Genomic DNA, 20,424 nt, shown 5'->3' with positions numbered 1-20,424 from the left:
GTGGAGGCCTGGTTTTAGTTGAGTGATAGAAGCAATTAATGAGAACACCATGAAATGAAATGCTGTCCCTGTTTGTTGGTAAATCATGTGTATACTATCCTTATGTGAGCCCAGAAAATGCTGGCAGCCCTTGAGGGAGAAGGCACAATGTGTACTGAGTGATGGGACAGCCTGGGTTCTGCAGCAAGCTATAGTCGGGGCCCAGGGGTCTTTGGGGGACGTCTATTTGGATGACTCAGGCCAGAAAAGGCTCTTTCCTTTGAGTGCCCAGGTAATTGCACTTTTCTCTGCTATGGAGACGCAGCCCCCGGACCCTTAATAAATGTCAAGCAATACCAGAGTAATAATCATATTTCCAGCTATAATGACAAACAACTGGTGCTCCGAGCGGGTGAAGAGGGACCAGAACACCACAGCGCAATTCATCTCTTGTTAAATTCACTCACATATTAATTTCTGAGATGAATGGTGGTTTCTAATTTGTCTGTTTTGAACTGTGATGTTTTTATTAAATTCAATCATCATGAGTACATGAAGAAGGACTACTTAAAAACAAATCCACTCTGGTATAGCAAAAGGCGAATCCTTTAAAATTGCAGGCACCATGCCTTCTCAAGGAAGCCACGCTCTCTCCTCTCTGCTTTCCTCTGTGGGTGTCAGGGCCTCTGTGAGTCTGAGACAGGCGGGAAGTGTCGCCACTGGCCTTCCCTGAACTCGCCTATTCTCACCCTGTCTCTGTGGGCCTCATCCTCACAGGTTAATGTTTTTTTTGTCTTTTTTTTTTTTTTGAGACGGAATCTTGGTCTGTCGCCCAGGCTGGAGTGCAGTGGCCGGATCTCAGCTCACTGCAAGCTCCGCCTGCCGGGTTTACGCCATTCTCCTGCCTCAGCCTCCCAAGTAGCTGCGACTACAGGCGCCCGCCACCTCGCCTGGCTAGTTTTTTGTAGTTTTTAGTAGAGACGGGGTTTCACCATGTTAGCCAGGATGGTCTCGATCTCCTGACCTCGTGATCCTCCCGTCTCGGCCTCCCAAAGTGCTGGGATTACAGGCTTGAGCCACCACGCCCAGCCAGGTTAATGTTCTTAAAGACTCACACCTCCTCAGGCAGGGCAAGAAGGTTAGGGATTACTGGAGGGGGTTTGAATGAGAGATGAATGAGAAGATCTACCCTGGGGGCAGAGGAGTTTCAGCCCATGCAAACATCTTTCCCTGAATATGTATAAGGACTAAATTGTGTTCCTCCCAATTCATATGTTGAAGCCCTAACCCCTACTACCTCAGAATGTGACAGTGTTTGGAGACAGGGCCTTTAAAGAGGTGATAAAGTTAAAGTGAAGAGGGTGGGCCCTAATCCTACATGACTGGTGTCCTTATAATAGATGAGGACACGGTCATGTACAGAGGACAGACTATGTGAGGACACGGGGAAGGCAGCATCTCTGAGCTGGAAAAGAGGCCTCGGGAGAAACCAGACCCTCCAACACTTTCCTCTCGGACTTCCAGCCTCTAGGACTGTGAGACAATAAATGTCTGTAGTTTAAGCCACCCTGGCTGGGATACTTTGTTATGGCTGTCCCAGGAAACTAATATGGGAACTTTCACTCCAAATAATTCTCCCCTAGCACCGAGACACCTGGACCCCAAAACTGACATATTTCAAAGACAGATCACAACCAGGGCTGGAGTCTATGAGGAGATCTTTTCTTTGGGCTTTATGAAGAGCAAAAAGGTCACCCTGGTCAGGACTGCCCCATTGCTGAGGCTCCAGAGTAGAGCCGTTGGCAGCACTGGCTACAAGCTGCACCCACTCTAGGAGCTTCCTAAGGCCACCTGACCACATGCCAGCTCCAGGATGCTGCACAGCCACTCTTCCTTATGTTCTTGGAAGCCACACTGTGACTAGCCAATATGTTAGTCCTACTGTGTGATTCACCACTGGGCTGCCTGAGGGTCATAGGTAGACTGGTCAATACCAACCTTTCCCCCTCCTTTAGGGTGGGTCCCCATAGATGCAGTCATTGTGCATAAAAAAAATAGGTAAGCCTGAAATAGATGAACCTGGCTTCTTCCTAGCAGTCTCTTTTCAGCCAATGATTCGCAGCACCTGCTCTAGTGCAGGCCCTGTGCAAACCTGAAGGCCTTCAAGATGGGCAGGGAACAGGGCTTGCCCCCCAGGAACTTAAAACTCTTGCAAGGGAGTAAATGAGAAAATGACTTGCCCACAGAGGGGGCCACACTGACTCACAGCCAGGCTGGAGAGGGCTTGGTGGGTTTCCAGAAGGGATAGTATCCCTGCAGGCCTCCTCTAAGCAGAGAGGACCACATTTTCCTAAGGGTAGAGATGGGAGAACATAGCCTGCACTATTACAAAATATGGAAGTGGGTCTACCTGGAGCAAAGATGCCATGTGGGAATGTGACAGGACATGAACTTGGATAAGCAGTGGGGTCAGCTACACAGGGCTTCTTAATTCCATTGGTACAAGTCTGAGTCTGCACAGCTTGGAAACTAAGGATGGTTTTTGATCAGGGACATGACATCATCAGCTCAGATCTTTAGAAACTCACAGTGGGGGTGACATGATGGCAGGATGGGGCAGAGTCAGCTGTGAGGTAGAGGTCATCTGCTTTGCTCACCCTATGTCCCTATTCTCCAGCGCTGAACCTAGCTCTTGGCAGAAGCACAGTTTATGGATGAGAAATGGATGTGTGAACCCTCTTGCCTCCCACTCCACAGTGGCATTCAGGAAGCTCTCAGGCCAGGGCTGGACTCGGTGCTTTCTTGTTTTGTTTTGTTTTTTTTTTGAGATGGAGTTCTGCTCCTGTCACCTAGGCTGGAGTGCAATGCCACAATCTCAGCTCACTGCAACCTCTGCCTCCTGGGTTCAAGCAATTCTCCAGCCTCAGCCTCCCGAGTAGCTGGGATTACAGATGTGCACCACCACGCCCAGCTAAATTTTGTCTTATTAGTAGAGACAGCGTTTCACCATATTGGCCAGGCCAGTCTCGAACTCCTGACCTCAGGTGATCTACTCGCCTTGGTCTCCCACAGTGCTGGGATTACAAGTGTGAGCCACTGTGCCCAGCCTGGACTCAGTGCTTTCTTCTGCTGTCTCCCCTCTCTCCTCCACATTCCATCTCTCCTTCCTTCTTTGCCAGGCCCAAGAGCCAAGTTCACATCAACCCCCATCAGCAACAGCGAAGAAAAGAAAATTTCAGAACTTCCTGTTCTGAGACTTTGAAAGACTTTTTTAATTAACCAAAATGGTTTCTCATAATAGATGGGTCCCAGGGCGGGACGGCGGCTGTAACTCATGCGACAGCTTCAGGCGGGCCGGCTGTGAGTGGGGGGCCTAGCGGATTGTGAATGGCAGCAGCGCCTCAGGAGGGCCCCAGACTGATTCTCCCCACCATGGCCATCTGCCGTTTTATCTTTTTTACAGCTTGGGACACTTCTGTCTTTGGAATGCTAGAGCATTTTTGGCTTGATGAGTATGTTTTTGAAAATACTTAAATTTAGATAAATACACAAAAATGTGTTTCCTTATAACTCATAATTTTAAAAAATTAAAAACATCTCCTGGGATGGTGATACCCTCCCCCCAACCACTACTCTAATTTTCAGAATGCAGGTATACCTTACATTGTGAAGTCCAGTGTATCTAAATCTGAACCTCAAAATAGATGTCTGCATGTAAGTATCCTTTAAAGAACTACATTTGATTTTCAAAAGGATTCAACCCAGGATTTCTTTAAGTTACCAGATTCCTAAATTAATTTCACATCTGTTTTACTTTACAAAACCTCGATACATGCAGTATACTTTTTTTTTTCTGAAATCCATCTACTGTTATTTATTTATTTTTGGATGTCATCTAACTAGGGAGATAAACAGCCAGGCTATAAGGACTCCTTAAATATAAGGACCATGTATCATCTCCGTGCTCATAGAAATGAGTGCTAAGCCTACTCAAAACTTCATGTATTGTTGAATTGCAAATGGTAAAGTATTTAAGTAAATTAAAATATTGCGAGTTGACCTGCAGATGTGGACTCTGTATTACTCAATTTTTTCCTCAATCACAGCCTCATATTTGGCATATAAACACAGCCTGACTATGTAATAAAATAAGTCACTATAGAGGAGAAAGAAACAAGAATATCAGTAAATACCTAGCAGATGGAGGTGAGATCTGGCTAATCTTTCCAAACTGGATGTTTCTGTTCAGGTTGAAGTTGTTGGGGAAGGAACTGAGTATCTGTCCCTCAGGACTTTTCGGTATCATTTAGATACAATGCATCTTTAAACGGGCAGTGGTTGTTACCTCGGATGGAGAACATTCCATTGATTCATGGAGCTTGCATAACCTCAGTGCCTTCCTTGTTGGAAGGGTTTTCAGACCATAGTCTTGTTGCCAAAAGCAAACCAAATTTAATCCCATTTTTTGGGAGGCCGCGTGGCCAAAAGAACAGTCAAAGAGATGGCATTTGGGTCACTCTCAGGTTGCAGAACCCACAGTAGACTCCTCCTTTAGTGACAGTTGTAGACCAGGAAGAGTGTGACTGGCAGGAGATAACACTGCAAGCAAGCCATGGACAAAGCGAGTCACTGTAGCTACTGATTATTCATTAAGTGTGTGGACTTTGCACTTAAGTCACAACATGGCAGACTACATGGCAGAGTTACAGCCACCTTCTCGCCCTGGGACCCAAGGTTTAAGAACAAGAATAAACATTTCTGGTACAGGAAATTTTTATCAAGTAGCTGAGGTAGAAGCTTGCTGCACATTAGGAGAAGATCAGCACCATCTGGTTGAAGCATCAGGGTCCCTTTGTTAGTTCGGGGTCTCTGCTAGCCCAGCCATTGTCCTTCATGTGAACTTGTAGGAGGAAGCCCCTCTGGATAGTCAAATGAGAACAAGGCGTCCTCCTCTGGGCAGCCGTGGACGACACCACAGCTCAGGGCCTGCTGCGGAACTCAGAAGTCAGGGTACACCTGGCAACTGCTGTCTCTGGGGTGCCCTGGTCTGGTACAGGCGAGCATTCCCTGCAGTAAGGACACTGCTTGCCGCACACCAGCTGGTTTCACATCTACCACCAGCTGCTGTGCAATGATGATGCCTGCCTATCTCTGCTTGGGCCCTCAGGATAGATGCCTGCACCCACATTGATGGGCTGTTAGTGGTTCTGCCAGTTCTATTCAGAGCCACGCCCTGACACCGATCCTTTTAAGGGGACAAAGGATAGTCTCTCTTAGGCCTCTGTATTTGCTTTGCATTTATGTGAAATCTCCACACAAAACCGAGGGGCCTGGATCCAGTACCAATTATTCCTGGAAAAATCATCCAAGAAGAAGTTGAGTGGGTTTGATGTCATGAATAGAGACTTTTTCTTCTCATCTGCATCAGGTGACATCAGCTTGATGCTCAAGTGGTCCAGCATCTTCATGTACAAAGATACCAGAGTGGACATCCTATCCACTGAACTAGCTGCTTTATTAAAAGACAGGTATTCAGGATTCAATCAGAATTGTTTTAAAAATGATAGCTATGGAGACTTGAACCTGCTGGCTTCTATCTTGGGTAGCCTGTTTTCCTGTTTTCCAGCAGGTGTGCAGTGACTCTGTGATGTTTCAGGAAGACCCCTAATCTAAGAAGGTTACTGCATTTAGCACTACAGTGTGCCCATTCCATTTATAATATTTTATCAGAAGCCATCATGATCTCAGATGGAGAATATTCTATTGATTCACAGGACTTGCACAAGCTCTGTGTCTGCTCTCTGCCCTAAGAAATCAGGAAAATGTGAACTTACAACTAAGGATGGCTGAACTTGAAGTTTGATATGTGCAGTTTCTCTTTCCTGCATAGGTAGGGGCATGTGTGTAACCTATTTTCAGCAAGTCATGGATGATATTCCCTGAACCTAACCTGACAGAAAACATACATTAGAAGATTTGCCCTAAAATACCTTTAAAGGGAAAACTCAGCTAGAGAATTTAAGGCAGGAATTGCAGAAACTTTTCCGGAAAAAAAAAAATCAGTTGCGATATATTTAAACATGAAGGACACAAATAAAAACAAAGTGCAGTAACAAATATATCAACGGAACACTCTGTGCCCTATAGTACTATGACCTTGCTACCACTCCAGCGTGAACAGCCCAATGGAAACTTTTATACCACTAGCAGCAAAATGACTGGTTTTACTGAAGAAGAAACAAACAAAAACTATGTTGCTCTAAGCAGTTTTGAAATGAATATCTGATTCAAAACTTCCCCTGTGCATATAATTGCATGCTAATTTACATTTTAATTACTTCCTAAGAAATCAAAAGCATTTGTTGACAGTAGAACATAATGTCAACTTCACGGTGCTCTGTTGGTGGATGCTTAATGAACTTAATTAGATAATTAGTGACGTTAATTATCCTTCTATTATGAAGATAAAGATGTCTCACAAATGATGCACCCAGTAAAGAAACATCATTAAAGGTATCAGTGTTTGCTTTGTTCATTTACGTGTATTTTTCAAACTCCTGTAACAGATACTTGTGATAGACCAGAGACACTTAAAATGGAAAAAGAAAAACCACTGTCTTCTCTTGTCCTTCCCCCTTATACTGGATACTAATGCTATACTGGTGATGTTGCCACTTTTTCAAAATCTGGGCTGTAGGGAACTCTCGTCCTTGTTCAGTTCTGCTGCTGAGTTTCCAGTACAATTGATCAGACCCCTTCCCACTTCCTTCTCTCTGGTGTGATAGGTGAATTCTAACATAAATTGCTTGTACAATGGGATGTGTCTATGTGTATGTGCAGGGGGGATATGCATGTACACATGTGTGTGTGAGAGAGACAGAGAGTGTGTGTGTGTCTGTGTGTGTGTGTGTGTGAGAGAGAGAGAGTGTGTGTGTGTGTGTGTGTGTGTGTGTGTCAAGGCAAGAGCAAAAATGAGAGAGAAGGCTCTGGTTGAGTGTCCAGAAAACCTAAAAGGATAACGGAGCCCCTCCCCACCACCCCAGCCTGGCTGCATTTCCCTGACGCTACAGTGTGTCCCCACCTCCATCACCAGAATCTGTCCCTCTTGGGGAGGTCATTCTGGGTGTGGTGTAGGAAGCACAGCTGCCTGCAAAACTGAGGGCAATGATACAGGCCACATAGACTTTACTTTCAGTTGAAGTGAAAACAGAAATTTTGAGGTTTAAAAAATAAAACACTAGACTTCATTACTTTTTTGTTCCTTCCTTGCCCCCAAATACCACCATAATCAGAGCATAATGGATATCCCGTCTGGAAATAGTCCTAGCCCTGACAGTACGATGAAGAGCTCTCAGACCAGGCTGGGGAGAGAGGCATTATTTTTAGGCTCAGTTATCTCAGGAAAAGCACCAAGAGCAAAGGGCAGCATTGCCCACCACAATTAAGAAAACCAATATTCCATTTAGCAGAAGGTCTTAGAACATCACTCACGCCAGTAGAGCAGTTTATACTTTTCAAAGTGTTTCTTAAATTATACTTTCCTTTGTTTCTGAGTGGTTTTATTTCTCTAACAGATAGTCCTATTTAATTACTTATTCAAAAGACTCTTCCTACCACTGAACACAACTGGGTTTTCCAACAATACAGCATTGTGATTTATTATAAACACTGTTTTCAGGTTTTCTGAGTCTCCCTTGTCTTTTCTGTGGTTTTCAATAATTTATCCCTCCAACTTGCTTTCTCTTGATCTGTGAATACAAGCTGGCCTTTCTGCTCTCCTGCCACGCCAGCAAGAACCTGTCTCAAGATCTCGCCTCTCTCTGGGTCCTCTGACCCTTCCATTTTAGAAATCCTCGTGTGTCTTTATTCTCCTTCAGGTTTAGGCCGCCTACCTCCAAATCCCTCTCTTAAAGTCATATTCATCTCCCGGGGAAGACGTTTCTCTCTTGCCCACAAACATTATGTTGAATCTACTGCAACTTTAAGTAAAAATATTTCACATGATGACCTTCTGAATATCAGATTTTAAAAATGTCCTGCAACCTCTTAAAGATCTTTAACTCTTTTTCAGAAGAATTTCTCTGAGAATTCTGACTTCCGTTTTCACAACTGCATTTTGACATCCTCAGCTCAGCTCTGTTGTACCACTTACTCCCCCTGCATTTCAAAGCCAGTTCTTTCTATTTTCAAAAATCTATTCTCACTCCCAGTACTCTCTGGTCTCATGAGCTTTTTACCCCAGGGAAGTGAAATCTGAAGCCTGCGCCTGGAGTGCTGCTCAGCTCCTGAACATGGAGAGCCCAAGCATTCAACTAGAGAACAGCTGTGTCATCAGCAGAGCTTATTGCCTTTCTTCCTGAAACTGCAGTGTGGGATTCTCCACGGCTCAACGTGCCCTCAGCCTCAGCAAGACCCTCCTCTTATCAGCAGGAGACAAACACAAACATGCCAGCAAGCAAGACCAGGTGCTACTTGATCACTCCCGCAACGATGGCTAAAGCCTTCCAGTTCTGCACATTTGCTTTCCCCTCTGCAATCTTAATTTGGGTCCCATGATTTCTTTGAAGAGAAAATAAGTATAGGAAACAGTAATGCATGAAATAATATGATGTCTGGGATGTTGCTTCAGAATTATTCAGTGTAGAAGGGGAAAGTGGGAAGTGATAAGGAGAGCAAATTGGCCATGAGTTGAAAATTGTTGAAGTCAAGTGATGGATAGATACATGGGGTTCATCACATTATTTTCCTACTTATGTATATGTTTGAAAATTTCCAGTGATTTTTTATAAAGATAATGGGTGAAGTGCTCAGAGGGGATAGTCAAAAACATAATTTCGCTCACCAAGGACCTCAGCCAGAGCTGCCCTTAACAGAGGTGTCACTGAGTTGCTGGCCTCAGTCAGCAACTTGTCCTCTGCCAGGGCAGAGTTGCTCCATGCTAGGGTGGGTGATGGCAGGTCTGGCACCTGGTCAGGGAAGGAGCTGATGGCAGACCCCAGGCACCCTGCCCACACAAGTGCCCTGCCTCTGAAGTCTTCAAGGCCCCCAATGGTAGGCCTCATAGGGCGGCCTTTAGGGGACCCCCGAGAAAGGTGTGGGGCAAACTTCTAATGTTCCCCTGTCCTTGCCAGGGCAGATGTAGAATTCCTATGGAAAGCTTTTACTTTTTTTTAGCAACTCCAGCGGATCATCCTCAGGCTTCTGGTGCCCTCTCATCCCCTTCTGTTAATTCTTACACAGCCCTGACTTCCCTAGGTGGTCTTCCCTAGGTGGGCCATTTCAGTTTGCTAATATATGGCTTTGAAAACAGCAACTGGATGCTTGCTCAGCTATCTCCTAAAGCCATGGACTTGTGGGGAACAAAGGGCTTTGCCTTCCTCCATGTGAATCCTGCTCTTCTGTTAGTCCCCCAGTGTTTGCTGGCAGGCTGGTGAGTGGGTCTCCCTCCTGTGGTGGGGCCTGCCTGGCTCACTGCCTGGGATAGCTGTCCACGTGTGTACAGTTGATCCGAGGAGGAAAGTGGGGTGAAATCTAGCTCATGCTCTATGTACACAGGTCGGGGGCTGCCCAGAGAGACTCCTACCCCTTTAAGGGCTGGAAGTCGCCTTGCACTCTCAGCCCCTTCCTCTGGTTCTTATTTCTCCCCATTCTCTGCAGAATCCCACAGAGCCATCTGAATGCCAGACCTCCTACCCCCAGGTGCCGTCTCTTCTCAGAGCCAGGCCTGTCCTGGGTGGCCCTCTTTTCTCACCTGTCCCAGCCTCAGTTGAACAGAATTTTCTGTGTGTTATTGATGTTCACTACTCCAACTACAGCTACTGCAGCCCCCACTATCTCCCACCTGAATCACCCTACAGCCCCCTGCCACCCCCAGTTCAGCTCCCCACTAGGGGCCCTCACCTGTAATCTCACCTATAGGAGCAGATGCCATGCCTCTCTTTAACCTCCCACCTACAAGTAAATGTGAGTGTCTAGGCTGGCCTGTGGTGCCCCCTGACCTGGCTTTTACCCACTGCCTTGGCCCCTTTCTTACCATCTGTTACGCCTCTGGCCTTCTCCCTGCCCGAGAGCTCTCTGCACAGGCTTTGACCCTGCTGCTCCTCCCAGACTCAGGTCTAGGCGTCACCTCCTCCATGGCCCCTTCCTAACCAGCTTCCAGCCCCCTGACTCCTGTGCACATTTTCTGATTACTAATGTTTTTATATAAACAGATGATGACACACATCATTGTATTTTGGGATATTTTCAATTTTCATAAAAGTTACAAAGATAGTAGAGAGTTTTCATCTACCTTTCAGCTGTTTTCCCATAAAGTTATTAATATCCCACATTGCCATGGTGTACCTGTCAAAACTAAGAAACCAACATTGGTTGTTGATGTCTTTTCAGCTTGTTTTTAAACAAGGAAGTCTGGAATTGAATAGGTAATCAAAGCTGAGTCCACAGCTGTGAAGAGGGGAGCTGGCCAGCCTGTGCAGTCTGGATTCTCCAGGCAGATGGTGGACATGAGATAGTGGCCTGAGTTGCCCTTTGGTGGCCTCAAGGGAGTCCAAGTTCCCAACCTCTGTCCAACAAGCTGACACCCACAGCCTTCTAGAGATGGTGGGTGATGTCACAATTTGCTCCCACAAGGGACTGTGATGGGGTCGGGGGAGAAGAAGAAGAAATAACATCTATCAAATCAACCCTGCCTCAAAGTTCAGCTCACCCACCAGGAATAAAACATTTTCTACTAAAAATGAAGATAGGTAAGAGGAATTAAGAATTCTGTATCATATGTCTCACTCCAAGGAACAATTTATCAGTGCTATAGGGTTGTCAGCTGCTGACATGATAAGGAATAACACCAAATGAATAATGTTTCCTCCAATACCAACTCCTTTAATTACAAGCCTCTTCTTTCCAGAAGAGAGACAGAAGATGCAGAAACCCCAATTTCATGCACTTGTGCCTGAATAATGTCTCCGTGCTGCTTTTTCCAGATGGCGACCTTCTCACTGGAGGGACTAATGATGTGGGTATATTTAGGGAAAAACCAATAACGGAGTCTTTAACCTTCAACAACAAAAAGCATGTTGTACAAAATGTTCCTTGGGATACATTAGAAAATATCAATTACATTGCTCACTGAGGTGTAATCAGCTGTAATAATCAAAATTAATTTTTAAAAATAATTAAACAGACCCCAGGGCAAATAGTTGATGCTCTTATTCTATGACATCACAGTGTACATATGTACCTGAGAAGTTGTGCCTTCTGTTAGCGACAAAGACATCTCACGGAGTTGAGTGATGGATGCAGTGTCTGAAAGCTGGTGAGTTTCATCTCAGCAAAAGGAGGGGGAGCGTCTACTCCCTTGCTCTAAGCACTTCCATCTGCATTCTTTAAGGGCCTACCGTGTAGCAGGCACTGTGCCCATCCAAGACTGAGTTACCAGTACAAGATGTTGCTAAGCAAAGATGCAGTTAATTTTAAAGATTAAAACACAGTTCTTTTTGTTTCAAAAATAATTTGTCTTTTAATATTTACAAGATAATTTAAAGTATAGAAAGAATAAATCAAACTGAAGGGAAAGTGGGGGTCAATGGAGAACGAAGCCAGGGAGAAGGTATGTATGTACACATTTACGTGCGTAGGTGGCTCAAAAATTTATCCCACTAGTTGTGTGCAATTACAAAAGCTGAACCATGCTTATCTCTCTGAATTTCTGAGTGTCCAGATCAAAGACAGAAACATAATCTGTTGCAAAATTTCTGCTCTTCTTGAGTTGCTGAAAGTAGTTCTTCCTGGTGCTAAACGGTGAGGGAGACATTCTCCATGGCTGCCTGGAAGCTGGGGTGGCTCCGGGTGAATCCCTCTACTTCAGTCCAGTCACACTGGCCTTTGCTGCCCAGCACACCCATACCTCAGTGCCATTGCCCAACTGTCCTCTCTGCCTGACCCTCTTTCCCAGAGCATCTCAAAGCTCATGTTATTCATAAATTCTCTCCTCTGCTCCAATGCATCCTTGCCAAAGATGGCTTTGCTGACCTTCTCCATCTAAACAGCCCAGCCCATCTCTTGCCACCCTCCCTGCCTTACCCTGCATGGTTTTTCCTCATTGCCATTAGTTCTCCCAATATTTACAAATGTATTTGCTTATTGTCTATCTTTACTCCTTAGACTGCAGCTTCTTGAGAGAAGAGAATATGTCAGTTTTGTTCTCTGCTGTAACCTCAATGTTGAGAGCAGGGTGCAGAGTAAGTGCTCAATAAATATTTGTTGAATGAACAAGTGAATAAGACCTCAATGGATGTAGAAGACAAAATCTTCAACAGCCTGCTCTCACCCAAGACAGAGCTGGCTTTGGATATTCTTTCACCCAGATCTCGCAATGTGAGCCAAGAGCAAACTGTTAAAAGCCACTTGGGACACCTATGTGGCCCCAAACGTGGCAGTCTACTCAGGCGTCTTTCATATGAGCTGTTGCTCAACGCATGTCCCCAGGACTTGGAGGCAGCTGACCTGTGTCAATGACAGTGACTAGAGGGGAAGGGAGAGGGGCACTGGCAAGAGGCAGCATCAATAGGTGTGAGGTGATGAGATGAATACCCATGCCCAGCACCCTAACATCTCTTCCCTAGCTCGCAGCCAGGCTGCCCTGACCTCCTGGGGACACTGGTCAAGGAAGAGAAGCTCCAGGATGAAGCCAAGGAAAGACAGGCTGAGCCCCTTCTCTCTCAAGTGACATTGGTCAGGAGCAGGTACCTGGGCACAAGTGGGAGTGCTCCAAGTTTTAGGGCTTGGTACACATATCACCTATAGGATGATCTTGACCTTGGCAGAGAGAGCTAGAAGGCCAAATGGAATGTGTAAACAGTCTCCTATTTCTAAAGCATTTACAACTTCCCAGGGCTCCACATGCTCTACTATAAACAGAGCATATTCCCAGTTGTGAGTTCAGGAATGAAAGCTCTGAGAGGTTCCATAAATTCCCTAAGGTCCTCCTCAGTAGCACAAAGATGGGATCCCATCTTCTCTGACATTTAATGGCTGAAAAGTCCTTAACTTTCTTTTTTTTTTTTTCAGGTTCAGCTTCCACATCTTTATCAACAAGTCTATAACACCTGTCTGATGCAGCTATTATAAAATCTGAGTGAGTTACTCACACATTAATGTATTCAATCAGTGAGTCTATCAGTGAACTTACCAAATAGTGCCCTTAACAAGTCAATTTCCTGAGAATACAGCCTGAATAAGACGTGTGCTTTGCCCTTAGTTCTTAGCATCAGGTAGCTGGTCAGCCAGCCATTCATTTCTGGACTTCCCTTCTATGTCTGGACTCTTTCCAGGCCCTGAAGCCTATGATTCCCAAAGGCTGGAAAAAGAAAGCCCTTTTCCTCATCTGTCTGGGCACTTACAGGCAGTTACAGATTATGAGCTGGTAGGATTTGGGCTCCGCCTCATTTCCCAAAGTTCATGGGCCAAGAGCTGGGATTATGTTAATGTGTCTGTCAGCCGTCTAGTTTAACTCCCCGGGGAACTTTCCTGGGTTCCCACAGTTATTTATCCCACTGGAGAGTTCAATAAACTGCTCAAAGTCTCCTGACCCTACAGCCATGTTTAGCAACAACCACAGTCCACCTCTGAAGAAGTCAGTGCCCCTGGCATTATAATATATCACTGGTATTAGAATGTATCACAGATCATGCATTTCTAAAAGAGCCTCAGCCACATTTCCAGTCCCACATGTTCCTGCGGAACCTCATCACTCCCCCATGAGAAGGTGGCGTCTATTTCCCTTCCCTTGTACTTGGGCAGAATTTTTTGCCCATCTCGTTGGAGGTGACACTGCATAGCCCCTGAAGCTAGGTCATAAAAGGTAATGCAGTTTCTGCCTGGTGAGCTCTCTCTCTCCATTATCCTTTGAAACCCTGCTACCATGCTGTAAGGAAGCCCAGTTCACATGAGGAGGCTATGTGTAGGTGTTCCAGCCAATAGCCCCTGTTAAGATCTCAGACTAAAGCCAGCAGCAACCACCAGATATATGAGTAACTCAGCCTTCCAATGATCCCAGCTGAGGCCCCAGACACTGTGGGGCAGAGATAACCTGTTCCCCTACCCACTGTCCTCCAAATACCTTATAACAATATTCCTGATCTCACACACACACACACACACACACACACACACACACCTTGTTGGAGCCAATGAGTTTTAGGAAGACTTGTTTTGCAGTTTTGAGAAATTGATCAGAAAACCCCAACAGGTCTGCCCCACACAGTAAAGAGGCCCACCCAACACAGTCAAAGTCGCCCATCCCTGTGTCTCCTGGCAATGAAGTGAATGTTTCTGTCCACCTCTGCTGGGCTCACACCCCTAGCTGCTGCTGAGTGGTAGGCTAGTGCCCTCTGAATATGTCTGACTTCAGTTGAGAATGGGAACAAGGAGCCAGCCTAATACAGCCTAAACCTAGCCTCAACTGGGGAGCTGCATGCATACCCTCAAATGCTCACAAGGACGTGGAGTTAGATCATGTCTAGTAACAGGCAGCAGAGAGGAGATACGACTCGTGGGGTTTGAAGCAAATGCCTGATACTTTTCTAAGGAAAAGGGGTCTGGGCTCACCTCTGTCTTGCACTCAGGGTCCTTGGCCTGCCGCCCGGGCATCAGTTTCATGGCTGAGGACAGGCTTCCACTCCACAAAGTGACTTTGCTGTGGTGTGCAACATTTGAACGACTTGCCAGTGACTTCTTCTCAGATGCTGAGGGCAGGGAAGCAAAGAATGTCAGAGGTGAAGTGAGAGCACACACTATTTTTCATAGCTAGCTTGGCTTTCAAAGGGCCAACCAGGGGCATGAGCCCCCTGTGGTTGCCTCCAAAAACAGAAAAAACCCAGGCTATAAGCTCACACTGCCGTCTTCTGACTTTCCTTTGGCTAAGAAACACTGTGGGCTTTGAGGTCACCAGACTTAGCCTAAACTCCTAGCTACACGGCTTGTTGACCCACAGTGAGATGTTGAGCAGGTTAACTAAAGTTGCTGAGCCTCAGTTTTCTCATCCTGTGAAACGGGGATAACAATATCTAAACTAATTGAGGCGTCATGAAGATTATGTAAGATATGTGTTTAAAGACCCTGGAACATGGAAAGTGTTCAATATAGGATTGTTGGCAAAAAGAGAGTCATTTGTAAGCTTTACAGTTTCACTACTTTATTCCACTGTGTGTGCATGGATATATATATCCTATTTTATTTTACTCTTCTCTGAAACAGAATCTGACCATTTTGACTTTAAAAGTACATGAAAGTAGATAGGTATTGCTATTGTTTGAATGTGTGTTCCCTCCATAATTTACGTTGAAATGTAATCCCAATTGTGGTGGTACAAAGAAGTGGGACCTTTTGGGAGGTGATTAAAATATGAGGGTTCTACCCTCATGAATGAATTAGTGTCTTATAAAAGGGCTGAAGGGGACCATCCCGGGCCATTTTTGCCCTTCTGTCTGTTCCAACATGGGAGGACACAGCATTTCTCCCTTCCAGAGGATACAGCGACAAGGTACCATCTTAGAAGCAGATGCCAGACACAGCCCTCTGCAGACACCAGATCTACTGGCACCTTGATCTTGAACTTCCCAGCCTCCAGAACTGAGCAAATAATTTTCAATTATTTGTAAATCACTCAGTCTGTGGTATTTTGTTATGGCAGCATAAATGGACAAAGCCAAGCATGTATATACACATCTGCCAGGACTAATTTAGAAAGCCAATTAGAAGGAGATTCTGGGCCACTGCACAGTCTGGGACAATACACATGGAAATAACTAACTGCTGAATCACTGCAAATTTTGTGATTCTGGAAGATGTACAAGTAGAGGAGGTGTAAGTTGAAAACAGTGATCATCTTGAAAATAAAATTAAAACTTCATTCTTGCAGCTGCATTGACTAATATGCAAAAATGTTGTTTATTAGTACCAAATATTAATATGGTAAAAATGTTGAGGTCACTAACAGAATGCAAGATACATTAATATTTGGGGGATGAAAACTTTCACTTCATGAAGTGACAGGACATGAGGAACCTAAGCTCAAGGTAATTGCGTGACTTAGTGAAAGATTTCAAAGCTGGTAGATGGATATCAGGGTAGGACATAGAACCTCAAGTTCCTGAGCCCAGGCCACAGCCTCCACATGGACCTCTTCCTCTAAGAAATTACTGGAATCTTCTTGCTTGGTTGGCCCCTCTGGCCTTGCTTTCACCTAAGGTGCCATGTGATATTCATTCTTTGTAAGGAAAGATACATAAGATTTCAGTGATAGAAATCCCATCCACTTAAGGGATGAGACAGAGGGTCCAGGTGGAAAAGGCTCTGGGCCCTGAGTAGAACCTTGGGGGAGTTTGGCTCTATGAGACCCAGGAGTTCCCATTCCCTAGGGCCGAGTGGATAGAGTACCTAAGTAATGCTGCCAGGCCTTGAGCATCGTCTCCTCCCAGAGCGGTGTGACCTCTTCAATCTTCACTTCCCTCTCTCCAGATTTCACAGAGAGATCGATCTTGAAGGCATCCTCCAGAGTCTGCTGCCTCTGTGCCACCAGCTGCTGCCAGAGAGTCTGCACTGTCTTCTGGATGTTGTGTTGGACTAGCAGAGAGAGCACATGGCACACTCAGGATGGCCTCAGTGACCCTTCCAGAGAGGGCTGGGAGATACTGTGTCATGAGTGGTTTTACCCACACCCTTCTCTCTTAAGGTCTTGAACATCACCCCAGCTTTGCAAGCTTCAGCCAGAAGCAATCAGTATGGAGAGCCACAGGCCTGACAACAACACTACCAACACCCGTGCAAGCTGGCCTTCCTCCACCTCCACCTGCCTGTCACCAATTCCTGCCTGCCTCACATGTCCAGGACTGGGAAATATCATTTATGAGTTCAGAGACCCTCACTCCCCACCCTGTAATTCTGTTGGATACCAGAGGAACACCTTGTGTGAACTCTAGGTAGTCAAATAGCTCCACTCAAACAGCTCCTTCCAACCTTCCCTTACATGTTGACCACTCAGGGGAATGGACACCAAGCTCAAGGCTATCCTGTGGCTCAGAGCTCAGGAAACAGCCAGTCCTCTTTCCTGGACCTTGCTTCTCACTACCCACCCATTTCAGTCCCCTGAAATTCTTCAGGTATAAGCAGATCTAACAAGCCAACTGTGTCTGCTGTGCCCCACATCTGTAATACCCTGAACCACGCCTAAATTTCTTCTGTTCTTGGACCAATAAGTCCCATCTCTGGACCAATGAGCCCCTGGAGACTGTTTCTAAGGGAATGGACAGTGCCCAGCTCAGCTCTATCAGCCAAGTCCCAAAGTGTGTACATCCATGTTGTAATCAACACCATGTCCAACAAACTTTAAGGTCACAAGATTTTTGAGCTTGGCAGCTACCTGACAGAACACAGAGGCCCTGTGTGTACAATCTTTTATTTTTGAGATGAAGTTTCACTCTTGTTGCCTAGGCTGGAGTGCAGTGGTGTGATCTTGGCTCACTGCAACCTCCGCCTCCCAGATTCAAGTGATTCTTCTGCCTCAGCCTCCCGCGTAGTTGGGATTACAGGTGCCAACCACTATGCCCAGCTAATATTTTTGTATTTTTAGTAGTGACAAGGTTTCAGCATGTTGGCCAGGCTGGCTTGAACCCTGGACCTTAGGTAATCCACCTGCCTTGGCCTCCCAAAGTGCTGGGGTACATAAGCCACTGCACCTGGTTGTGTGTACAATCTTGTATCACAACATATCACCAGGTAAGTGGAACAGTCTGCAAACCAGACTGGCAGAAGGAGTGGCAGAGCTTCTGCTTCCTGGACTAAGGGAGAGCATAATCTCTCAAACATATAGAACGGGCTGCTAGAAAAATAACTGCTAATCCCTTTAACTTGATTTGAGATTAGTAAATTCAAGAATAAACTCCATTAAGCGAAAAGTCTTATAGATAGTAATGGGTTTATTTAATCCCTTCTCATTTACTAGGGAATGAAGCTGAGCAGCAACTAGGTAATGACTTGAACTAAATTAGGTGAGATGGGGCATGACAGTTTTAATTTACAGTAGAGTATCCTGGGATTAAGCTTCTAGTCAAACCAAGTCCCACAGAGCTTTCTCTTCACCTATCCATCCATTCATTCCTTTCCATTTCATTTCTAATATACAAAGACCAATCCAGTGTTACTTTCTACCAGCTTGCCTTGCTGTGTACTAATACATGATTACTCTGAGAATTCGTAAGTCTTCTGGCTTTTTGAAAATGTCCTTAATAGTATCTGCTTTCTTATTTTGGGAAGGACAAACTGAAGAATGCAACCCTAGCAGGTACCACTGTCTAGTCACCACCCCTCTCCCACACACACACACATACACACATACACACACAAAATGACAAATAAAATGTACCATCACTCAAACTTGGCAAGTCTTCTTTTTTTTCTTTCATGTCTTCATTTGGGGAAAGGAAGACTTGATGATAAGTAGACATTCTAGGCTTGGGCTCCAATCCAAATCCTTCTGGGTAACTAGTGGATAAGAGATTTTTCACTAAATTCCCATAAACTCCAGTTTCCTTGAGACCATTCCATTGCTCTTTATTACAAATAATCATCCTCCAATAATTATCTATATCACTATGGAAAAAAACTTGTCTAATCAAATTAAATCAAACGCTTTATAAGAAATTCCACAGCAGATATTTTATAGTGGCATTCTGAATAGTAGGAGAAACACCTTCTCCTTATGAGAAGTCTTGTGAAATCCCACCTGTGCTGTCAGCGGGCCCCCTCTGCCTGCTCCTGGCTCGCCACCATCAGAACTAGTCATTTCTTTCAGTGCATTCCCAAAGCATTAAACCCTGCCTTTGTTTGGCATTGATTTCATCCTGCCTGGAGTGGGACCAGGGTTGGCTCCATGGGCGTGCAACCTGTGCAATCACACAGGGCCCTGCACTAAGAAGAACACTTTTTGGGGCTCTGCTGTCATCATCTTGAAATTTTGGGTATTTTTGGACGCAAGCCTCGCATTTTAATTTTGCTGGAGGCCTCACATATGATGTAGCCAGTTCTAAGTGGGGACACAGTGGTTTATACATTAGGTTTCCCATGAACCATGTGCTCTGGGGGTCCCCAATGTGTTAATGTCCACGTGGCCATTATGACACAAACCAAATAGACACTCAGTAAATGTTCATGGATTGAACTGAAAATGTCAAACATGGAAAGGAAAATAACCTGACATATGAGAATGCCCATTTTTGAAATTTCTAGAATAAAGTCAATCTTGCTAAACAGAGGGAACTGAGGAAGGTATCATCTCAAGCACATAATTCAGTTGTCATTCTGCTCCTCTTTATCTGTGCTTCCAGGATGGATGAGGCCTAACTCCTGAAACAGGAAGAGAAAAAAGAAAAAGAAAAAGAAAGAAAAAGAAAAACCTCCCCAAATTAAACCACATACTGAAAATGGATTCTTTTCTTTCATTCAAACACAAGTGCCTCCTCTGGGCTGGGAGGGTTCCCCAAGGCTTCCCAGAGAGTTTTATGAGAAGTCAATGCTAGTGTTTTGTAATGTTCAGTGGTCGGCACTACAGGACGTGGGGGACTGTTTTTTTTTTCAAGTGATCAAACATAATTTTTGTTAGGATGACTATAATGAAGGAAAAGGACAAGAGCGAAGTGTGATATCCCATAGTCCTCTCTCCCTCTACACTCTCAAGCTCTAGTCATAAGACATCATATTCACAAGACATCATATTCATAGGCAGCAGGATACTGAGATGCTGGAGAATGTGGTTCATGCACGCTGACACACAGAGAGAGAGAGACGGGAAGTATGTTCACTTTCCGTCTCTCTCTCTGTGTCAGTGTGCATGAACTACATTCAGATTTGGAAATCTGATGTATTTCCAATCTTGGGGCTTCAAGAAAAGGACTTAAATAAGTTTAATTTAATAGCTTTTTAACTAGCATTTTTATGGATGTCATTTTATGTCATATATTGCATGCATATGTAATTTTTTTTCCTGAAAGCAAAATTATTCCTGCATTGCACAATACATTATATTTTTGCATTCTAAGATTGTAATTATTAAATGATAATGTTTCTGGAATCTGGCTACATCATAAAATCGATGTGTACATCTAATGTTGACATTTTCTGCCTCAAAAATTAAATCAATAAGGTATCTTACAATCTTAGAATTGTAGAAATAGGGTAAATTATTATGTCATGATGATTCTAGCTGCTGTCACATGGACAAGTTTGGGGATTACTTACCATGTTATCAAACATTTCACAAAATATGGAAGACCAGATAAACAAAAGGATGATATCATTTATACAGACTTCAGTCCTCAATCAAGCTTCCCTCTAAATCTCTCCTTTCTGCATGGACCACCAGCAGGCAAGGAAACAAGTGGACAGCTCTTA

At 44.8% G+C, this 20,424-nt stretch overlaps 1 protein-coding gene and 1 long non-coding RNA gene across 4 annotated transcripts in view; one reads left to right on the top strand and one right to left on the bottom strand.

Moving 5' to 3' along the window:
- Positions 1 to 20,424, bottom strand: part of WDFY4 (WDFY family member 4) — a 302,160-nt gene that overhangs the window by 132,795 nt on the left and 148,941 nt on the right. For all 3 annotated transcript variants that reach the window (XM_033209238.1, XM_033209235.1, XM_033209236.1), the window contains exons 37-39: positions 18,401 to 18,519; positions 16,417 to 16,602; positions 14,587 to 14,723 (exon numbers count right to left, since the gene is read on the bottom strand). In XM_033209238.1, the coding sequence (XP_033065129.1) occupies positions 14,587 to 14,723; positions 16,417 to 16,602; positions 18,401 to 18,519 (442 nt within the window). The remainder of the gene's footprint in view (positions 1 to 14,586; positions 14,724 to 16,416; positions 16,603 to 18,400; positions 18,520 to 20,424) is intronic.
- LOC117082504 lies at positions 10,646 to 13,118 on the top strand. The gene is made up of 5 exons (XR_004436636.1): positions 10,646 to 10,727; positions 10,886 to 10,993; positions 12,142 to 12,218; positions 12,603 to 12,722; positions 13,048 to 13,118. It is a non-coding gene; the product is annotated as an uncharacterized LOC117082504 (long non-coding RNA).

Source organism: Trachypithecus francoisi, unplaced genomic scaffold, assembly GCF_009764315.1.
Source record: "Trachypithecus francoisi isolate TF-2019V2 unplaced genomic scaffold, Tfra_2.0 Lachesis_group9, whole genome shotgun sequence".
Lineage (NCBI taxonomy): Eukaryota > Metazoa > Chordata > Mammalia > Primates > Cercopithecidae > Trachypithecus > Trachypithecus francoisi.
Note: the sequence above shows the minus strand (reverse complement) of the source record. Positions and strands in the feature narration are given on the sequence as shown.